The sequence below is a fragment of the Gracilinanus agilis genome, chromosome 3 (genome assembly GCF_016433145.1).
Source record: "Gracilinanus agilis isolate LMUSP501 chromosome 3, AgileGrace, whole genome shotgun sequence".
Taxonomy (NCBI): Eukaryota; Metazoa; Chordata; class Mammalia; order Didelphimorphia; family Didelphidae; genus Gracilinanus; species Gracilinanus agilis.
The window spans coordinates 15,487,755-15,511,342 of NC_058132.1; the positions used below are offsets into that span (position 1 = coordinate 15,487,755).

Sequence of the window (23,588 nt, forward strand, 5' to 3'; positions counted from 1 at the left end):
TTTTTTTTCAGTGAGATCTAAAGCTTCCTTAAACTTGCTGCAATATTTTATCAAATCTTGGGCTTTATTTCTGGGCAATGCTGAAGATTCTAATATTTGTCAAGGATAAGAAACTTGTCCCACTGTGGATGAATATTCACTAGTTATATATTCCTGCTTTTGGGAAATCAAAATTGAGCTGCATTAAAAACAAAAGTTTTTTTTTAATTTCTAAAAGTACTTTCATAAACTTCATATTGCCCTCTAATTTAGCCTCATGTCTACACTAGGTCAGTACAAAGAGTCTCCCACTTATTCCACTTCTCTTTTCTTTTCTCCCAATGAACTATACCAAAACACTGCAAACCATAGCACTGTACCTCTTTGTTTCCAAATTATGACTCATCTTCTTCAAGTACAAAATTGTCGGTTTAAATGCCAGTTTTCTGAGGGAAGCAAATAAGAGAGTAGATAAAAATCTGAGATTCCTCTTTTGATCCCTTTTGTGATCCTTGTGATTTCTTGTTGAAAAGTATTGTGGCCTTATTTAAAAGCTTTAAGTTCCTAGCTAACCAGAAGTTAAAAGGTTAACATTCTTCCCCTTTGGTCAGAAATGCAGCCAAGGCTGAAACCTTAGTTAGCTGGGACATTTGCCCCTGAGAAAAGTATTCTCAGACTTGGCTTGGTGATAACAAATATAGCTGAAAGTTGCTATAAAAATATAGGAGGTAATCTCTATACTGCTCCTAATATTACTAAGGCTAGTTATTATAGTTGTTATCAATCTGTATCTAATCTGAGGAAGCTTTGGTTTGGTTCTCTGATGGCTGGTGCGGGGACACCTGAGTCCTGCCACCCAGCTGGATGTTATAATAACTGCCCTTCTTTATAACAGTGCCCAGGCAGGACCCCTAAAGGTCAATGGATGGGTAACCCTTTCAGGTCCCACCTGGGGATGATTGATTATTGGTATTGGGCTCTATCAGCCTTGGATAACATTCATCTGACTGCGTTGCTCCCATCCCAGAGTGGTGATGGAATAACTACTCCAGGAAGGTACTTAATAACTTTTATCTATGTTGTTTAACAAGGGAAAGGAATGATCAGGAAAGGATTGGGGAATAGGAGACCCTATCACTAAATCTATGACAATAATCCCTCAGGACTGTAGGCTGTTCAGTAATGCTGAGCTTGTTCTTCACTTACTCTGGCTCAGCCTGGCCACAGCCAAACCAGAGTAAGCAAACTGTTTGGATGATGCAAATATTAATGATGGTTTCTCTCAGCTTCTTACTGCTTATTTGTTATGCCATTCCTACAGCGTTCAGGAAATTCCACCCTTACCATTCTCTTCTTCTTCTCCTACCCACTTCCCAGATCCCCTCTTCCCCTGGGCCCGGGTTACCTAAATATCTAGAGATGGTTTAGGTGCCTAAATATCTAGGGATTCAGAGAGAATCAGAGGATCCATGGTCTGACCACAGGTCAATCAATGTTCAAGATCAAATGTCCAAAGAAAGAGTTTAGGCAAGGCTCAGCCAAATCAAAGCCAACAGGTCCCCAAAAGACAAAGAGGTCCACTCGTCAGGGGGCTGCCCAGGGTATTTATACCCTCTCTGCCCAACTGTCTTTCCTCCTGTCCTCATGGCTTCCAGGAACATTCCTCTCTTCCTACTTTCTTCACCTATCAATCAAGGTGAGACTCTGGGCTCCCAGAGTCTGATTATGACAAAGTCCAGCCTGGTTCTTATCTTCACCTTGAAGCTTCTAAGCCTGTTGTATTGTCTATGTTAAAAATACAGCTCTGTGTAGTTGTGGGAAACTATCCTTGTGCTTTTGGGTGAAAGGAAGTTTGAATTTCTTATGTAATAAACTTGTGACTCAATGGCACTTCAGAGAAGCAGCTATAAGTTAACAGTCAAGATCCCTTCCCTGGTATTTCCTTATCAACTAAGCCATCCTTATCAGATTATCAGAGATGATAGAACTTGACAGTTTTCTCCTTTGCAAATTAGCACTTATGCATCTCAAATTCATTTGTAAAACAGAATTACTTATACAAGTCTACATCTCCTTAAGTGGAGACCCTCCACTTCTGGGAGTTGACATCCTGTCAGTCTGTACCACTTAGGTGAGAGTAGTCTTCTTTGATTGTCTGAAGAGCTGGAATAGACTACATCTCTAGAACTACTAGATTGGGACAATTTTGCTTCTTCCTACATTCTTTTCTCAGAGGTGTCCAGAGAAGTAGAAGGTCATGTTTACCCACTATTCTGAGTCATGAACTAACTGAAAGATTTGGGAGTTTCCTTCCCCTGTCTTCTCTTGTACTCTGTCACTCCAAATAAAGGGTTTAGAGTGTTTCTACTTATTCGGTCTAGTTTGTCCTCAGATTCTAGGTGTAACAGTAGTGTCCACCAGAATCAGAGTCACTGAGCCACAGTGATGTTAGAATCAAAATTCTAAGTTGGATTTTGCAGCTAGCCAACCAAGAAGGGAAGTCTGGAAAATTCAGCATGCCTGGGACTCAATACCAAACAGGGATTGGGATTATGCAATATGGGAACCTAACTAAACTATAAATATCATTTCACTTTTCTCTCCAGAGTGTGAAGTAGTATAGAGGGGGATTATATTTCACCTGTTGAAGAGTATGTTTGTTATCATAATTTTGAAATACATTTTACTTTCTAAAACCTATTCGAACTATTAAATGGCTAAATGAAACTGAGGTACAAAGGACACTATACTTTTAGGGAAGGACTATCAGTGGGAACTGGAGTCAATGGCAGAGAGATTAGCTGCCAAGCACCATTAAAAGTACTGGATAACCTTTAGGGAAGGGGGAAATTTAACATATCTGTCTTTTTTTTTTTTGGAATTTTTGGAATAAACTATTGAAAAACATCATTAATATGAATAGCCATTATTTAAATCACACTTTCTGGTTTTCTTTCTTTTTTCTTTTTTTTTAAACCCTTAACTTTTGTGCATTGGCTCCTTGGTGGAAGAGTGGTAAGGGTGGGCAATGGGGGTCAAGTGACTTGCCCAGGGTCATACAGCTGGGAAGTGTCTGAGGCCAGATTTGAACCTAGGACCTCCTATCTCTAGGCCTGGCTCTCAATCCACTGAGCTACCCAGCTGCCCCACACTTTATGGTTTTCAAAGAGCACTTTATAAAGAATTATCTTATCATATCCTCAAAATGACTCTGGAAGGTAGGTGAAAGCATACAAATATGTACAAATTATATTCAAGATAAGTAGGATATAATTAGAATACAGAGCTCATATAAAAGGGGATAAAGGGAAAGGTATTAATAGGGCTCATCTACTAATCCTCATTTTTGCTAAAAACCAACCATATCCCTGTCTTCTATGATCACACTTTTCCTGAATAGTGCCATATGTCATGTCTTGTATTTCTGGTCATATGTTATAGCCAAATTAAGTCACCATATATATCTCCATTCACTTTTGAGTCTGCCTCAATTTGGACTCTTTCTATATTATTCTATTCCATGTCTCAAAGGATATTTTTCTTCACTGTGATAATACTGATCTTTTAAAAAAATGTGTCATTTTATTAGAAAGCAGCTAAGGAGCATTGGAAGTAGTCTGGAAGTTCTTATGAGCAATTTTGCTTTCTACTGTAGTCTGTTTCCAATTCATTTTATATCTCTAATCCCAATGTCTCAGATGTACATATTGAAGAACAAAGTAGGCTGCCTGTAGAACTGTAAGGCAAGTCAATATGGGAAACATATATTCTTCATCAACTTGATTTTTCCCTTGCGGATGGCTAGACCAATATTCTTTTTTTTTTTAAACATTTATTAATATTTATTTTTTAGAAAAGTTAACATGGTTACATAATTCATGCTCTTACTTTCCCCTTCACACCCGAGATCTCCCCCCATGGCTGATGCGTATTTCCACTGGTTTTAACATGTCATTGATCAAGACCTATTTCCAAATTGTTGTAAGTTGCATTGGTGTGGTAGTTTCGAGTCTACATCCCCAATCATGTCCGCCTCAACCCATGTGTTCAAGCAGTTGTTTTTTTTTCTGTTTCCACTCCTGTAGTTCTTCCTCTGAATGTAGGGTAGCATTCTTTTCCATAAGCCCCTCAGAATTGTCCTGGATCATTGCATTGCTGCTAGTACATTCTATTTTACCACAGTGTATTGGTCTCTGTGTATCATGTTCTTCTGGCTCTGCTCCTTTCACTCTTCATCAGTTCCTGGAGGTCTTTCCAGTTCACAAGGAATTCCTCCAGTTTATTATTCCTTTTAGCACAATAGTATTCTATCACCAGCATATACAACAATTTGTTCAGCCATTCCCCAATTGAAGGACTTACCCTCATTTTCCAGTTTTTTGCCCCCACAAAAAGCATGGCTATAAATATTTTCATACAAGTCTGTTTATCTATGATCTCTTTGGGGGTATAAGCCCAACAATGGTATGGCTGGATCAAAGGGCAGACATTGTTTTATAGCCCTTTGAGCATAGTTCCAAATTGCCAGCCAGAATGGTTGAATCAGTTCACGACTCCACAAGCAATGCATTAATGTCCCAGTTTAGCCACATCCCCTACAGCATTCATTACTCCCCCCTTCTTTCATTTTAGCCAATCTGCTAGGTGTGAGGTGATACCTCAGAGGTGTTTTGATTTGCATTTCTCTAATTATTAGAGATTTAGAACACTTTCTCATGTGCTTATTGATATTTTTCATTTCTTTATCTGAAAATTGCCTATTCAGTCTCTTGCCCATTTATCAATTGAGAAATGGCTTGATTTTTTATACAATTGGTTTAACTCCTTGTATATTTGAGTAATTAGACCTCTGTCAGAGTTTTTTGTTATAAAGATTTCCCCCAATTTTTTGTTTCCCTTCTGATTTTGGCTACATTGTTTTTGTTTGTACAAAAGCTTTTCTCTCCCATATTGTTTTCCAAATTCCCCAACAGTTTTTGTCAAATAGTAGATTTTTCTTCCAAAAGTTGGGTTCTTTGGATTTATCATACACTGTCTTGCTGATGTCACTTACCCCACGTCTATTCCACTGATCCTCCCTTCTGTCTCTTAGCCAGTACCATACCGTTTTGATGACTGCTGCTTTATAGTACAGTTTAATATCTGGTACTGCTAGGCCCCCTTCCTTCACATTTTTTTTCTTTATTTCCCTTGATATTCTTGATCTTTTGTTATTGCAGATGAACTTTGTTATAGTTTTTCCTAATACAGTAAAAAAGTTTTTTGGTACTTTGATAGGTATGGTGCTAAATAGGTAAATTAATATGGGTAGAATGGTCATTTTTATTATGTTAGCTCGTCCTACCCATGAGCAATCAATGTTTTTCCAATTGTTTAGATCTAGTTTTAATTGTGTGGAAAGTGTTTTGTAGCTATGTTTGTATAATTCCTGTGTTTGTTTTGGTAGATAGATTCTTAAGTATTTTATATTGTCTAGGGTGATTTTAAATGGTGTTTCTCTTTCTACCTCTTGCTGTTGTGATGTGTTGGAAATATATAGAAATGCTGATGATTTATGTGCATTTATTTTGTATCCTGCCACTTTGCTAAAGTTGATGATTATTTCTACCAGCTTCTTAGTTGATTCTCTAGGATTTTTTAAGTAGACCATCATATCATCTGCAAAGAGTGATAGCTTAGTCTCCTCATTGCCTATTTTGATACCTTCAATTTCTTTTTCTTCTCTAATTGCTACTGCTAGTGTTTCTAGTACAATGTTAAATAATAGAGGTGATAGTGGGCATCCTTGTTTCACTCCTGATCTTATTGGGAAGGCTTCTCATTTATCCCCATTGCATATTATGCTTGTTGATGGTTTTAGGTATATACTGTTTATTATTTTTAGGAAAGGTCCTTCTATTCCTATACTTTCCAGTGTTTTCAATAGGAATGGGTGCTGTATTTGTCAAAGGCTTTTTCAGCATCTATTGAGATAATCATGTGATTTTTGTTTGTTAGATTGTTGATATGGTCAATTATGTGGATGGTTTTCCTAATTTTGAACCATCCTTGCATTCCTGGTATAAATCCCACCTGATCATGGTGGATGATCCTCTTAATCAGTTGCTGGAGTCTCTTTGCTAGTATTCTATATAAGATTTTTGCATCTGTATTCATTAGGGAGATTGGTCTGTAGTTTTCTTTCTCTGTTTTTGATCTCCCTGGCTTTGGAATCAGTACCATATTTGTGTCATAAAAGGAATTTGGTAGGACTCCTTCTTTGCTTATCATATCAAATAATTTGTATAGTATTGGGATTAGTTGCTTTTTGAACATCTGATAGAATTCACTTGTGAATCCATCAGGCCCTGGCAATTCTTTCTTAGGGAGTTCTTTGATGGCTTGTTCAATTTCTTTTTCTGATATGAGATTATTTAGGTATTCTATTTCTTCTGCTGTTAATCTAGGCAATTTGTATTTTTGTAAATATTCATCCATTTCTCCTAGATTGCTATATTTATTGCCATATAATTGGGCAAAATAGTTTTTAATGATTACCTTAATTTCCCCTTCATTAGAGATGAGGTCTCCCTTTTCACCTTTAATACTGTCAATTTGGATTTCTTCTTTCCTTTTTTTTATTAGATTGACCAGTACTTTGTCTATTTTATCTGTTTTTTCAAAATACCAGCTTCTAGTCTTACTTATTAATTCAATAGTTCTTTTACTTTCAATTTTACTAATTTCTCCCTTGATTTTTAGTATTTCTAATTTAGTTTTCATCTGGGGATTTTTAATTTGCTTGCTTTCTAATTTTTTAAGTTGCATGCCCAATTCATTAATCTCTGCCCTCCCTAGTTTGTTAATATATGCACTCAAGGATATACATTTCCCCCTGAGTACTGCCTTGGCTACATCCCACAGAGTTTGGTAGGATGTCTCATAATTGTCATTCTCTTCAATGAAATTGTTGATTGTTTCTATGATTTCTTCTTTGACTAATTGGTTTTGGAGAATCATATTATTTAATTTCCAATTAGTTTTTGATTTGCCTGACCACGTGCCCTTATTAATTATTATTTTTATTTCATTATGATCTGAGAAGGTGACATTTATTATTTCTGCTCTTTTTTTCATTTGTTTGCAATGTTTCTACGCCCTATTACATGGTCAATCTTTGTAAATGTACCATGTGCAGCTGAAAAGAAGGTGTATTCCTTTTAGTTCCTATTTTCTCCACGTATCTATTAAATCTAATTTTTCTAGGACTTTATTCACCTCTCTTACCTCTTTCTTATTTATTTTTTGGTTTGATTTATCTAGATCTGAAATAGGAATATTTAGATCTCCCACTAGTATGGTTTTACTATCTATTTCCTTCTTGAGCTCTGCCAGTTTCTCCTTTGTGAATCTGGTTGCTATGCCATTTGGTGCATACATATTGAGGAATGTTATTTCCTCATTGTCTATACTGCCTTTAATCAGGATGTAATGACCTTCCCTGTCTTTTTTAATCATATCTATTTTTACTTTGGCTTTGTCAGAAATCATAATTTCCACTCCTGCCTTCTTTTTCTCATTTGAGGCCCAAAGGATTTTTCTTACCTTAAACCTGTGTATGTCTACCTGCCTCATATGTGTTTCTTGTAGACAACATATGGTAGGATTTTGGTTTCTAATCCACTCTGCTATGTGCTTCCTTTTTATGGGCAAGTTCATCCCATTCACATTCAGAGTTATAATTATTAGTTGTGTATTCACCGATATTTTGGTATCCTCTCCTAGTTCTACCCCTTCTTCTTACACTATTTCCTTTTAAACCAGTGGTTTGCTTTATGTCAGTAACCCTTGTCCCCTTCCTTGATTTACTTCCATTTCTACCCCCTCCCTTATTATTCCCCTCTTTTTTATTTTTAAGGCCTAATGAATTCCCTCCCCCTTCTTCTCCCCTCCCTTTTTTGACCTCCCCACTCCCCTGTTCCCCTTGGTTTATCCCTTCTGACTTTCGCAGTAGGGTTAGATAGAGTTTTATATCCCAATGGATAAAGCTACTCTTCCCTCTCAGGGTTAATTACACTGAGAGTAAGGTTTATACATTACCTCTTAATGCTCTCTTCCTCTCCTTCTTACAATAGTATTCATCCCTTCCCAAGTCCTTTTTGTGTGTAATAGAATATCCTATTTTTATTATTCATTCAAGTTTCTCTTGGTGTCCTCTACTATTCACCCCCTCTTTCCCACCCCCATATCATCTTAGACTGTTTAGTATTCCAACCTCTCCCTATGAATAATTCTTCTAATTACTATAATAGTGAATACTATAATAGTGAATAGAGTTCCTTACAGAGAATTATACATAACATTTCTCCACATAGGAATAAAAATAATTAGATCATATTGAAGCCCTTAAAGAGGCAAATTTAAAAATATGACTTTTCTTTCATTCCCCTCTGTTTCTTATTTACCTTTTCATGTTTCTCTTGATTTTTGTGGTTGGATATCAAACCTTCCATTTAGTCCTGGTCTTTTCTGTGCAAATACTTGGAAATCTTCTATCTTGTTGAATGCCAAAACTTTCCCCTGGAAGAATATAGTTAGTTTTGATGGGTAGGTGATCCTTGGTTGTAGACCCAGTTCTCTTGCCTTTCTGAATATCATATTCTAAACCTTGTGGTCTTTTAGTGTGGAGGCTGCCAGATCCTGTGTTATCCTGATTGTTGCTCCTTTGCCTCTTTCTGGCTTCTTGTAAATTTTTTTCTTTTATTTGGAAGCTCTTGAATTTTGCTGTTATATTCCTGGGGGTTGTCTTTTCGGGGTCTAGTGTAGAGGGTGATCTATGGATCCTTTCAATGTCTATATTGCCCTCTTGTTGTAGAACTTCAGGGCAATTGTGCTGAATAATTTCTTTTAGAATGGAGTCTAAATTTCTATTAATTTCTGCTTTTTCAGAAAGACCAATGATTCTCAGATTGTCTCTTCTAGACATGTTTTCTTGGTCTGTCATTTTCTCATTGAGCTATTTCATGTTTCCCTCTATTTTATCAGTCTTTTGACTTTGTTTTATTTGTTTTTGCTATCTTGAGAGATCATCAGCTTCTAATTGCTCAATTCTAGCCTTTAGGGACTGGTTTTTGGGTATAATCTTTTGATTTTAATATAATTTAATAAATAATATAATTTATTTAATAATAAAAATATAATATATTTTTTATAATTTTTTTTTATTTTCCTTTTCAATCTGGTCATTTCTGGTCTTCAGTTTACTTACCTCACTTTCTAATTGTGAAATTCTGCCTTTTAAACTGTTATTTTCTTGCCAGATTTTGGTTTCCAATTTGCTTACCATTTCATTTGATTTTGTGGCATCTTTCTCCAATTGGGAGTTTCTGTCTTCTAACCTGTTAATTTCCTTTTGAGCTATTTCACACTTCTCTCACCAGATCTCTTCCATCTTCCTCATCATCTCAGATTTGAACTCTTCAATAGCTTGTGGCCAATTTTCATTATTTTGGGAAGGTTTGGATATGATTGTTTGTTCTCCTCTGCTGTTTGCTCTCTTGTCTGGATTTTATCTGTGTAAAAGTTGTTGAGTGTTACAGATTTCTTCTTGATGATCTTTCTCTTTTGGGATTCTTGTCTCTGGCTTACCATTGTTAGCCCTGTACCCTCTTAGGTTTATCCTCACACTCAGGGTCTATCTGCACTCTTTAGGCTCCTGAGGTCTCGGGTCTAGTTGTTCTCAGGGTCAAGCCTCCTGGTGGTCCCCTTGCTTGTTCTTCTGGTGGAGGCTCCTTTAACAGTCTCAGGGTGTTGCTTCCACTCTGAACTGGTTCCCCACTCAAGATCCGTGCCTACTCTCAGTATCTGAGTCCGCATCTGCCCTCAAGATCCATGCCTGCGCTTGCGTCCGTGCCTGCAATTGTGTCTGCGCTTAGGGTCTGTGTTCAAAGTCCACATGTTCTCTTGGGGTCTTAAGTCTTGCTGCTCTCAGGAGTAGGCCCTGGTGACCCCAGGTAGCTGCCAAGGACTTAATGCGTGCCCCAATCTTGCTCTAACTCTTGTGTGCTGGCTTTGGCACTGTAGGTGGTGTGGGGTAGGGGAGGGCGTTGCTCAGCTTGTGTTTTAGTGAGAGCTGCTTCACCCCTTTATAGCATGGAAATGCCCCTTTTCCATGTACCTCCAATGCTGTGCCCTGTTGTGGGGTCCCTTTGTTCCTCTAGATTTGTTTTTATGTCTTCTTGAGGAGTCCTATATATTTTTCGGTTAGGAGAGGTTAAGCAGCTGCTTTTTACTCTGCCACCATCTTAACCAGGAAGTCTGCCTCCCCCCAGCTAGATCAATATTCTTTAAAAGGTTGTGCTCCTCATTTGAGAAGTCCTGTATAATTCTAGAGTTTAATGTAATCAACGCAATGTCAGCTATGTCAATACAAGTCAGTGCCACGAATTGTGCTAAATACTAGACCTATGAAGAAAAGCATCCTGTCTTCCAAAGAGTTCATATTCTAATGGGAGAGACAACATTAAAACACCTATGCCCAACCAAGATATGTATGTGACAATAAGGATATAATCTTAGAGAGAAGGACTGGGAAAAATTTTTTGTACATGAGATTTTAGCTAAGACTTAAAGTACTAAAGGGAAGTCAAAAAGTAGAGATGAATATAGAAAACATTCTAAATACAGATTATAACCAATATAAAGTGAGGGAGAAGGAAAATAGATTATTAGTGTGCAGAACAGCAAAGAGTTCAATGTTACTGACTTGTAAAGTATGTGACAAGGAAAAAAGTGTAAAATAACTGAAAATATAGGAAGGGGCCATTATATGGAGGATTTTAAAAGGCCAAAAAATGCTTTTGTATTTGTTCCTAGAGGTAACAGAGATTTCTCTAGAGTTTATAGAATAGAGATCAGAATTTAGGAACATCAATTTAATAACTGAAGGAGGTGCTTAGTACAGTACCTGGCACATAACAGGTATTTAATAAATGGTTATTGAATCTAAATGAATTGTAATTGGGAGAGAATTGAGAAGAAAAGTAAAGACTTTTCAGTAGTATCAGAGGAGGGAGAATAAATATTAGAAATGTTGCAAAGGCACAGTAGGCCTTGGTAAATGATTGGATATTTGTGAAAAAGAAGAAGTCAAGGATGATACAAGTCTAGGTATCTGGGAAGATGGTGGTTTTCTCTACAATAATAATAGAGTTAGAAAGATGGAAAGGTTTTAGGGGGGAAAGATAATGAGTTCAGCTTTGGATATGTTCAATTTGAGAAATCTATGGGATAACCAGTTCCATATTTCCAATGGACAGTTGGAGATGCAAGTCTTAAAGTTAAGAGAAGTTAGGGCTAGATAAATTGATCTGAGAATCATCATTCTGGATAATTGAATCCATTGGAGTCAAAGAGATCAAGTGTAAAAGTCTAAAGGGAGAGGAACTCCCATTATAGAGTCTTGGGAGACACCCAAGGATAGTACACACAACCTTGATTAAGATTCAGTAAAAGAGACTAAGAAGGAATGATTAGACAGTTATCAGGAAAACCATGGGAGAGTAGTGTCATGAAAATCTATTGGGGAAGAAAGTATCAAAGAGGAGAAGGTGATTAATAGTGTCAGAGGCTTCAGAGAGATCAGGAAAGGAAGATGAGGATTCAGAAACAGTCATCAGTCTGTGATAATTCTGGGATTAAGGATGCATGGCATTTGGACTGTCACCTTGTCATGCTTTCTTTTGTATACTTTAGCTATCTGTTTTCTTTATTTAATTCATGTAACTAGTCTTTGACTATTCCTACCCCAAATCCTATTTTTAATTTAATTTTAATTTTTTCCTTAATTACATGTTAACAAAAATTTTGAATATTTGTTTTTTTCTTTAAATTGATTTCCAAATACTCTCCTCCCTCCTTGAGAAGCCAAGCACTTTTATATAGATTATACATGTGCAATCAAGCAAAGCATTTCCATAGTAGCCATGTTGCAAAAAAAATGTAGACCAAAAAGTAAGAAAAAGCAAGAATAACAAATTAAAAAAAAAAAGTATGCTCCAATCTTCATTCAGACTCCATCAGTTTTTTTCTCTGGAGGTGAATAGTGTTTTTCATCATAAGTCATTCAGAATTGCCTTGGACCATTGCATTGCTGAGAATAAGTCATTCACATTGAAAAATCTCATTTTTTAAGCCACAGAAACTCAAAGACTATCAACTTTCCCAAGGAGAAATGATCTGCACCAAATGGAAGACATGACTGTTCTTATGATATAATGTATTTCTTATGTTTTCAAGTCTTATCCCTAAATATTTTGGAGTAAAAGAGAATTTTCAAAAATTCACTGACAGAATTCTTGGTATAATTCTTATTTGGCAAATAAGGAAAATGAAATCCAGTGAGAAGAAACAACTTGATGAAGATTACAAAACCATATTGGTGAAAATTTTTGAAGTGCAGCATCAGCCATCCCACAAAGAGAGTTCTGAGAGTACATTGCTAAGGACTTGTTTTCTATTTTCTCTCAAGTCTCTGAATTCCATTATGGTCCATGAATGCAAAACAGTTTCCGTAGGGCTGCCTTCATATCTCTGTTCCTCATACTATAGATAATAGGGTTCAGAGTAGGGGTGAGGATGGAGTAAAATATGGCAGCAAGGCGCCCCTGAAGTGGGGAATAGCCATTAGCAGGCCGCATGTAAGCTGAACTGCCAGTCCCATAAAAGAGGACTACTGTGATGAGGTGGGAGGAACAGGTGGAAAAGGCTTTCTGGCGGCCTTCTGCTGACCGGATATGGGCCACAGTGACTAGGATTCGGATATAGGAAAGGACAGTGAGTGCAAAGCAGCTCATGATGACACAGCCACTAACAAGAAAACCAGCTCTTTCATGATTTTGAGGATCAGTGCATGCCAATCGTAAGAGTGGTGGGATGTCACAGAAGAAATGTTCCACAGTGGGATCACAGAAAGAGAGGGTGAAGGTATTGGCTGTGTGGAAGGAGGAAAAGAGCAGCCCACATACCCAGGCCACACAAACCAGTGTACAGCAGAGCTGTTGGGTCATGGTGACTCCATAGGTCAAAGGCTGGTAGATGGCCAGACAGCGGTCATAGGCCATGATGGTAATGATGAAGCACTCAGTGGCACCACAGAAGACAAAAACAAAAAGTTGAGATGCACATCCTGGGAGAGAGATGACTTCTGCACCAGCCAGGGCAGCAAAGAGTGCCCGGGGAAGTGTAGTAGAGGTGGAGCACATATCAATCAATGATAGATGCTTGAGGAAAAAGTACATTGGTGTGTGCAGATGAGAATCCAGATTTACTGCTGTGATGATGGAGATGTTTCCAAGCACAGAGAATATGTAGATAAAGAGGAAGATAGTAGCACTAAAAGTCTGCACTTCAGGAATGACTGAGAAGCCCTGGAGAATGAATCCAGGAACTGTGGAACAGTTAGTCATTTTCTGTCCTATTAAAAATCCATCAATCGCAGAGGATGCAGTGGAACAGATGCTTTGGAAGAATTCTGGGGAGGAAATGAAGTCCAGAAATAATATCATGACATGTTAGAAACTGAAAGTTATATTTGTGCACTCTCCCTGGTACTCAGAATATAAGCAGTCCTCACTACAGTGTAGACTATCGGAGCTTGGAAAAGCTCAGGAATATGTCATATCACCTACTCTCCTACACATGGTAGGCATCCCCGATAAATACTTATGTGTTTGGATTCCTAAAGTGATAAAGTATATGTAGCATATTTCATTTTAAAAAATTATACTATATTCCACAATTCTTCCCTATATCTAGTAAAAAAAACTCACTCCTACAAATATGAATCCAAGTATGTCCTTAGAGTCATACAAAAGAAGTATGAAGCAGCATGGCACAGTAGAAAGAATATTCGATTCTTATCTCGGACATTCATATTAATTTGACCCAGTCACTTCATCTCTTGTGGGTTCAGTTTCCTTATATGCAAAACAAAGATGTCTGGCTAGGGCTTTTCCTCAAAATGGCTGTTCTAGGAAGATCTCATTGATAAGCAAAAGAGGCACAGAGGAGGAGAATCTACAATAATAACAATAATAATAACAACAACAATCACTTCTCAGCTCTACATTCTATAATCCTTCTTCTATAGGACAACTCTTTGAATACTTGAAGATGGATTTCTTCCCTGATAATGTCTCATTGATAAGCTAAAAAAAATAGGTCCCTCAATCAATTTTTATAGAAAAATTTCAAGCCGTATGGCCCACATTTTCACACTGCTCTGAATGCACTCCAATTTGTCAGTGTACCTCTTAAAATGCTGTGCTCAGTATGGAATACAATGTATTCCAGATGTGGTCTGACCATGACACTCAAACTGAAGGAAAAAGCAAAGTGGAAATTGTTTATCTAGAAGCGAAAAGAGGATGATTACTGACCACAGTTCAAACAGTTGACAAATCTATTGACCTCCATGTGTCGCCTCCAGCAGGACCCCCATGTCTATTCTGGCCCTGTCACCTAAGTCTAGAATGCCCCCTTTCCCCTTCTTCACTTGTTGAATTCATAACCATCCTTTAAAATCCATGTCAAACATCACAATATCTGGGATCTCTCTGGTTGATAATGTTTCCATCTCATTTCATACTTTGTTTTTCATCTCTCTGATGATCAAATCATTATACTCTCCCAGAGATGCTTTAGATTGTGGACTTCATCACATACCTCAACTGACTTTTCAGACTGGAAGTTCCCTCATTCTCTGTAGCTTTGTCATCTTGGAGCATCTCTCCACTTCTCTGTCTCTTTTGCCCATTAATGGGTTCTTCCTGGAACAGTCATTTTGAGTAACAGCCCAAGATACTCATTCCTCATTCCTCTTCTGACCCTCTTTCTGACAATGCAGTCATTTATACTATGCCCGGTCTTTATACCTCCCTCTCTCCACCACCACTTCCCACTTGTTAGCTACCTTTTATGTTTGTTTGTTTGTTTTTTCAATTAGAATGTGGGCCCCTTGAGGGCAGGCACCATTTTTAATTTACTTGTATCAGCTCTCTAGTACTTAGCATAGTGTCTGGTATGCAATTACTTAATAAGTGTTTATTGACTTGTCCAGTAGCAGTAGTATGGATTACATATTTATACTGTGAGTCATTATTCATAAAGGACATTATGCCATTTGATTATGAATATGTATATTTGGCTGTGATTATGTCTTATTCTTTCTTCCCTACTTCTTACAAATGTGCTCAGATGGTAGTGGTAGTGATAGTAGTAGTAGTAATGATGATGATGATGATGATTACTGATGATGATGATAACTAAGATTTATATATAGAGTGTTTAAGATTTACACAATTTTTAATACATGTTATTTCCTTTGAAACAATCACCCTCTGAGGTACATACTATTATCACCATCGTACAGATGTCCAAACTGAGGTTTTGAGAGGTTAAATGACTTCCAATGTGCTACAAAGCCAATGCGTGATTAAAACTCAGACTTTAGTAAATCAAAATTCAGCATTCAAGCCACCAAATCACCTAGATCATCTATTTCCATCCTATTAAAAGAAAATCTATCACTTGACATTGCTATCTATTCAAGCTATTCTCTAGTATCTTTTCCTTTGTGCTGCTAAACTTCTAGAAAGAGTTGTTCTTACTGATCCTTTTATATGTGTCTAGAATATTCATAAGTCCTCATTTTTCTCTTAAATTCTATTCCTATATCATGGAATACCTGTTGAAATCATGACCTGGAAGTTCTAATTACAATTATTACATTACATAATCATTACAAATAAAACAAGCCTAGACTCAATTCATTATTTTCCTCCCACAATCTGTCCTTAATTCAAACTTCAAAATTTCTATAGTATAGACCAGTGATGGGCAAACTATGGCCTGCTGCCCAGATGCGCCCCCCTGAAATGTTCTATCCGGCTGCGCAACATTATTCCTAATCTGACAAATACAATGAGTAGGATACAATAAAATGAAACTCTGAAAGAGTTGTTTTAGAAACAGACTGACAGATAAACATTTCCTTTCCTTTGGCCCCCTCTTTAAAAATTTTGCCCATCACTGGTATAGACATATCTTCCCTAACCCATTGATTTTGTACCCCTGTAGGGTATGAGCTAAATGACATCTAAATGATCTGATTCCTTATTACCATTCCCTTGAACCCTCCAACCATCTAACCAAACACCTCCACCCTTTCTCCTATTCCCTGTGGAATTTCTATTCCATAGGCAACAAACTTCCTTTCATTTTAAATCATTTCCCTTCAACTCTATATCTTCTAGGTATCACTGAAACATGAATAAGTTGAGAAACTGAGTTGAAGGAGTCAACATACTGAGAAGATTAAAATTAATCCTTTATTATTTATTTATTTTCAACCTTTTCTTTCCTTCTCAGATCTCCCATGACTCTCCCTTTCTCTACCCTGTCAACTAAGACTGTTTTCTCATATTTTACAGAAAAAAATGAAACCACTTCCCAGGATCTTCCTCTTCTCCCTTTTTCTTCCCTCCTCCTCATATATCATCCAGTTGTCTTCTGTCATTATCTCCTCCTTTACTTCTATACTTTATTCCTTACTAAGGCTGCCTTTCCACCTGAACTAGCAAGCTCATTCCTTTCTGACTCATCTAACAGATTGCCCTATCTTTATTCCCACTCTATCATTTATCTTCCAATTCTCCCTGTCTACTGTCTCCTTCCCTTATGTCTATAAACATTCAAATGTCTCCATCATTCTCAAAAATGCATTTTTTGGGGCAGCTGGGTAGCTCAGTGGATTGAGAGCCAGGCCTAGAGACAGGAGGTCCTAGGTTCAAATCTGGCCTCAGACACTTCCCAGCTGTGTGACCCTGGGCAAGTCACTTGACCCCCATTGCCTACCCTTACCAATCTTCGACCTATAAGTCAATACACAGAAGTTAAGGGTTTAAAATTTAAAAAAAAATGCATTTTTATCTTATTGCATCCTTTCTTCTGTTCTATCATTCTAGATCTCTTCAGCCCAGTGTGATCGAACTCTTCGTAAAGGCCATCTAAAACAGATGCCTCTACTTTCTTTTCACTCATTTATTAAGCCTCTACAACTCAATTTCTAATCTCAACATTCCACTGAAATTGCTTTCTCCAATGTTACCAATGATTTCTTAACTTGAATCTGGAAGCTTGTTCTTACAGATCTTCATTTTTCCCGAACTCTTTACAGTCTTTGGCATTGTTTTGATCACCATCTTCTTTTTGATACTCTCTTCTCTCTAATCTTTCGGAACAACACTCCTTCATGGTCTTCTTCCTATTTATGAAACCAACCATAGGTGTCCTACAGGGTTCTATTTTGATCTCTCTCCCTCACTCCTCTTCTTTTCTCTTCCCTTTCTTTCCCTTCCCTTCCCTCCTCTTCTCTTCCCTTCACTTCTCTTCACTTCACTTTACTTCTCTTCTTCCTCTAAACTATACTTGACGATATCAACTACCATGGATTTCATTACCATCTCTGTTCTGATGATGCTCAGATGTATCTATCCTTCTCTAACATCCCTGCTGAACTCCAATCTTGTATCTCTAACTACCTTTCAGACATCTTAAAATGAATGTCTAAATGAATGTCTGGACTATTACAATAGCCTGCTGGTTGTTCTAACTGACCGAAGTCTCTCCCCTCTCCAGTTCATTCTCAATTAAACAGCTGAAGTGATTTTTCCATTTCTGACCATGCCTTAGTCAATAAATTCCAATGGCTCCCTGTTATCTTCAGGATCAAATACAAAATCTTCTCTTTGGGGTACAAAGCCCTTCATAACCTTTTCCCACATATAAACCCCTTTCCAATCTTCTTATGTCTTACTCTCCACCATATATTCTTTAATCCAATGGCACTAGCCCCCTTGTTGTTACTCAAAGAACACAATATCTCTCACCTTGGCATTTTTTCTGGCTACCTTCATGACTGGACTGTTCTCCTTGCTCATCTACCAGTTTCCTTGGTTTCATTTAAAGCTGAAATAGAATTCTATCTTCTATGAGAAGCTTTCCCTAACACCTCTTAATTCTAAAGCTTTCCCTCATTAACTACTTCCTATTTATCCTGCATATAGATTGCTTTGCATATATTTGCTTGCACATTGTCTCCCCCATTAAGATTGTTAGCTCCTCAAAGGCAGGAACTGTCTCTTTTTGCATCCTTACAACTTAACATAGTGTATAGCACATAGTCATTAAATAAATGTTATTGATCAATTATTCCATACCTCTCTCCTTTCTCATTGTCATTGAAACAATCACCACCATCATTCAGGCCTTTGCTACCTCTCTCATAGACTGTTAAATTGTTCTACTTCTCCCCAAACCTTCTTCCTCTGGCTTATCATCCCCGGCAAGCACAGATTTCCTAACTACATTAGTCTTCCACTTAAAAGTCTTCCTTGCTTCCATATTGGAATAAATGCAATCCTAACTCCTTGGCCTGATATATGAAGTGCCTCTCCAAATTTCTTCAGCCTATTTTTTCCAGTCTTATTGTTCCATTCAAACCTCATTCATTCCACAAATTCTTAGTTCTATCTCCTAGCTTCTCACAATCACACAGACTCACATTATTGAAAGGCAACCCCACCTAATCTTTGCCTCTTGGAATCCTTATCTTCCTTCAAAATTAGTTTGGATGCCATCTCTTCTGTTACACCTTCTCATGGTTACTCTTATAATTCATACACATTCAGTAGTTAGTGTCCCTGAGGGGCATCTGAAATCTCATGTGCTAGGGATAATTCTGTTAATGGCTAATGCTATTGTGGTAGCCCATAAGCCCCTACCAGTGTGGGTTTCATGAACAAATAGCTTTTGGCACAGGCATTTACTAAGAAAACATAGTAAGAACAATTGAGGCAAAATATTACTTCTTACACCCTGGGGTGCACTCCCCCATGAATATAGAAGGAAAGAAGGAAGGAAGGAAGAAAGGAAGAAAGGAAAAGAAGTAAGGAAGGGAGGGAGGGAGGGGGTTTATACTTTTTGTATATTAGTAGTGAGGTAAAATGTAAGGTATACATGACTTAAAAAAAGACAATTTACAGTTCCTTGTGCAACATGACCTAGAAGTTCATTCATTCTTTGTAGAGTCCTTGTGCAACACCCCTAAAGTAACATTACCAACAATGAAGATCATAATTAACATTATACAACAGGCATTGTTCTAAACATTTAACAATTATTGCCTCATTTGATCCTCACAACAATTCTTGGAAGTAGATGCTATTATTACTCCCATTTTATATAAGGGAAAACTATGGCAAATAAAGATGAATTCATTTGCTCAGTCATCATACAGACAGTGTCAGAGGCCAGATTTTAACTTAGGTCTCCCAGACTCTAAGCTCAGAGCTCTATGCACTTTTCCCTCTACCTTCTCCTAGGTTCCCCATAAGTGCAATGTCCTTGCTGGATGGTCCACTCATTTGAATTGTCAAGATCTCTTCCTCTCATGCGTATGTATTTCACAGTATTCTCTGCTACAAAGATCCATACTTCCTAAAGCTTTCTTCCTCAGATCTGTATCTATGTCCATCCTCTGATGTATGTATCAACTCCTGACTGGATGCATTATGTCCTAAGAATCTATAGCACTGGTGATAGAGCCAATGTGTTTGTGTATGGGGAGATCAGTGTCAAGGACTGAGGAGAAAGTCCTTTACAAAAAAATCTATGATATTTAATTCAAACTAAAGTTGATGAACTTTGTCCAGCCACTTAGAGCCCCCAGATGCCTGAATAGCTTGTTTGTCGGATCAAATGTTTATTCCCTTTTGGAATCAAATGGTTTTAAATTCTCAAAAAAGAACCACAGGATATAGGCACAACTTATTTATACATTAAGATCTCATTATGTGTAACTAGATTTTTGTATTTCATTTGCTGAGCTTGGGATGGGGAGTAGGGAATCATGCCTTGTTCTTTTATGCTATGTGAAACTCTCCTTGATGCTGCTGGCTGGTAATTGATGCGCTTTCTCCTTAAACTACTTTACATCAAACAATTGACACATATTTAATAAATATTGAATATACATTTAATATTATATGTCAAGCATTACATTTGTTAACTCTGCATTCAATATTTATTAAATGTGTGTTAATTTCTTTCAATATTATTTCAATATTAAATGTGCATTCAATATTTATTAAATGTGTTAATTGCTTGATATAAGTAGTTTACACTTTGGAGATACCAAGAAAAAAGGATTGTCTCTGGCCATAAGATGCTTACATGCCAATGTATACCTATACATCTATCTCTCTCTCTCTGGCACACTTTTTCATTTTTTAACTTCTATCTATAGAGCACAGCTCAATTTCTAGTATATACTTAGTATATCTGTGTAATGCACACACAAAGAAAATTGTATTCTTATGTGTAAGTTTTATGAGTATATATGCATATATAAGCAGCTTTGTTTATGTTCTTGCATATGTTCATATATGTGTGTGCATTTTATTGATGTCTACATGCATGAACCCAAGCTTGTATATATGTTTTAAGTGCTTTAAATATATGGAATATTTCTTATTTAAATTTTTATCCTCCCTAGTATCTAGCTCAGGGCCACATACAGTAGACACAATAAAAATATTGGTAGTTTCATTGGAAAATCTCTCTCGAATGAGAATACATTTTATTTTTGGACTGTTTGATTAATTCCTTCTTACGTTGGGCAGGCTAAAAGCAATATTAGAAATTCTAACATATTCCATCCTCTATTCAATCCAGTTTTATGTCACCCCCCAAATCTGATAAAATCTCAGAAGTTAACAACAAGAACAGCAACAACAACAAGTGGGCAAGACTAAGTAAAGATGCCTGAGACACATGACTAGAGACTTGCATCCAGCTTCAAATGAATCTATTAATTACTATTCGGCTAGTTCTGAATTGAAAAAATATATTGCCATGCAAGCTAACAATTCCCCATTTCTTCAACAAGGATATCCGTTGTAAATTTTGGGTTAAATGCTTTACTGAAAGCCTCTAGTTTTACTCTAAGACCTACAGTAAGATATGGAGCCAACCTTAAAGATGATCTCCTTCTGGGTGCTTAATCCTTTGGTGTCATGGATTTCTTTTGCAGTTTGGTGAAACCTATAGAAACCTCAAAATACAATTTTAAATGTAGTATGGATAAAGAAATAAAATATAGATATAAAAACTACACATACAAGCATATACATACACGTAGAGTGTGTATGTAACTCTCTAACTCTCACTATCTATGTAAAATGTGTATGGATGTGTGTGTGTGTGTGTGTGCGTGTGTGTGTATATATATATATAAAGATTCTATACAGTACAGCAACATTATAAAGAAACTGAACTTTGAAAGACTATAGAACTTTCCAGCACAAGAAACCATGAAGATGAGACGGAGACCCAGCACTCACATCCTGACAGAGAAGTGAAGAACTCAGGATACAGAACAAGACATGTAATGAGCTATGACTAATGTGGGCATTTGTTACTACTAGACTATGTTGATATGCATGAGTGGATGCTTGTTTTGTTTGGGTTTTTAATTTGCTTGGTGAAGGGGGTAAAGGGAAGGAGAAATTAAAATGCTTAATTTTTTGAGGTGATAGAAAAAGCAAAGAACTAGGAGGGGTAATCCTGGATTTGGGGAAAGAGCAAGATGGCCAGTTTGAATAGAATAAGGAGGACACAAATGGGGGGGAAACAAGGCAAAGATAGTTAATTAAGTTAGTCTGGCAGTTAATACATATAGCTCACCATGTTTTGTGCATGGTGTAGTAGATAGAGGGTTGAGGGAATGAAAGTGAAGTAGAATAGAGGCAAGGGGAAGGAAAGAAGGGGAATGGAGAGAAAAGATGAGGAACAGATGTCAAGGGATAGTGGAAAGGAAAGAAAAGGAAGATATGAAGGAAAGGGCAAAGAGAGGAGAGAAGAGAGGGAGATAGTAGAGCAGAAGGACTATGACAGATGGATAATGAGAGTAAGAAAGGAAAGGAAAGGGAGAAGGAGGTGGCAAGTGTTGTCAAAGCAGATAACTCCTAGGTCATGATTTGGAATGAACATGACATGTGGCTCAAGAAGAGGGCTTTTTTGGGGGGAAGGTGGAGTTGTTATTTGTTTTTCCTTTTTTTTAGTTCATTGATAATATATACAAACATGTATTCTTTGGGGATCTTCCCCCTGTGTGACCAGTGTCAATGAAGATAATGAGAATTCTTTTCCAATCAACAATTTGAGACAGAAACCAAAGGTGGCTGAATAGAAAGTCAATATAATGTGATTTTTTTCTGCCATTTAAATCCATATGGCACCCAGAAAGTCACATCATGGCTGGCCTAACTTCTTGAGTTGTAAGCAGTTATATAGAAGACTGGATAGAAGATTGGACCTGGATTCAGGAAGATTACTTCAACTCCAGTCTCAGATAAACACTAACTGTGTAACACTAAGGCAATTAACATCATTTCTGTCTGCCTCAGTTTACTCATCTGTAAAATCAGGATGATAATAAGATCTTCTTTATTGTGAGGATAAAATGAGATCTTTATAAAACTTTTTTTTTCAAATTCAAAGTGCAATATAGATAATTATTTAATATTTAATAATTTATACTAGTAATTATATAGGTAGCACTTTGAAGTTTGCAAAGCAGTTTACAAACATTAGCTCATTTTATTAATAATTATACTAATAACATGAGTATTATCACTATCACTATTAAATATTCTGAATAGCTTATAATAGCTATGATGGTAAAGATGCTATTGCTAACAATCCCCATTCCTCCCAAGGAGCAAGCTGAGTCTCTCAAAGCTTATATGATGCTTCCATAGTCACACTGCTCATAAATGGCAGAGATGAGGTTCAAATTTGGATCTCTGAAGTATAAGTATAGTAGCTGTCTCATTTTGTCCCATTGCCTTTTGGTGGTTCTTGTGAATGGGACATCTAAATACATACCTGGTGGCAGCATCCTACCTCATTACCAGAAAGCCAGTTTGTAAAAAGTACAATCCAGGCAATTTGCTGCCAGGAATGAAAATTCTCATTGTCTCTCATGTGTTCAGTTGGGCTGAAAAGAGATCACTGAAATAGAGCTGGTGAGAGTTATCAGATATTTCTTACAAGCCACTACTATAAGATACTGGGAACTGAGACTGTTAAAAGGAATTGGGAATGAAGGGGGGGTGGGGACAGTCATCCACAAAGAGTAAGGCCTCCAAGGGTCTGGTTAGCTGTTGGATTTAAGCCCATAGACTCCCTGAAGTAATGTTCTTCCAACTGATTCATGGGGAATTCTCCTAAGCACACCTCTGAGAAATGGAACTAAACATTTGAGAATTAAAATATTAGGAATTCTTTCAAGGGTCCATCCATTGCAGATGTCTGTTGGTCATGGGGGCTTTGAGTTAGTTTAGAGAAGGTTCTAATCACTCATCCTAGTGATAACCTCATGGTCATGAACATGGATAACCTTTAGTTATCAATTCTTAAAAGATCATATATTTCATTGTACATAAGAAGAGCAGAGTGGGGTATGTGAAATATGTGTGTGTGTGTGTGTGTGTGTGTATATATATATA

The 23,588-nt window shown here is 37.1% G+C and overlaps 1 protein-coding gene across 1 annotated transcript; it reads right to left on the bottom strand.

Annotated features, from left to right (window-relative positions):
- Positions 1–12,500: 12,500 nt before the first annotated feature.
- Positions 12,501–13,424, bottom strand: LOC123240772 (olfactory receptor 10C1-like). Its single transcript, XM_044668484.1, has one exon. The coding sequence runs from the start codon at positions 13,422–13,424 to the stop codon at positions 12,501–12,503; it is 924 nt and encodes a 307-aa protein (XP_044524419.1).
- Positions 13,425–23,588: the final 10,164 nt, after the last annotated feature.

Coding starts and splice junctions, on each gene's coding strand:
- LOC123240772 (XM_044668484.1), bottom strand. CDS start 13,424: ATGACTAACTGTTCCACAGTTCCTGGATTCATTCTCCAGGGCTTCTCA.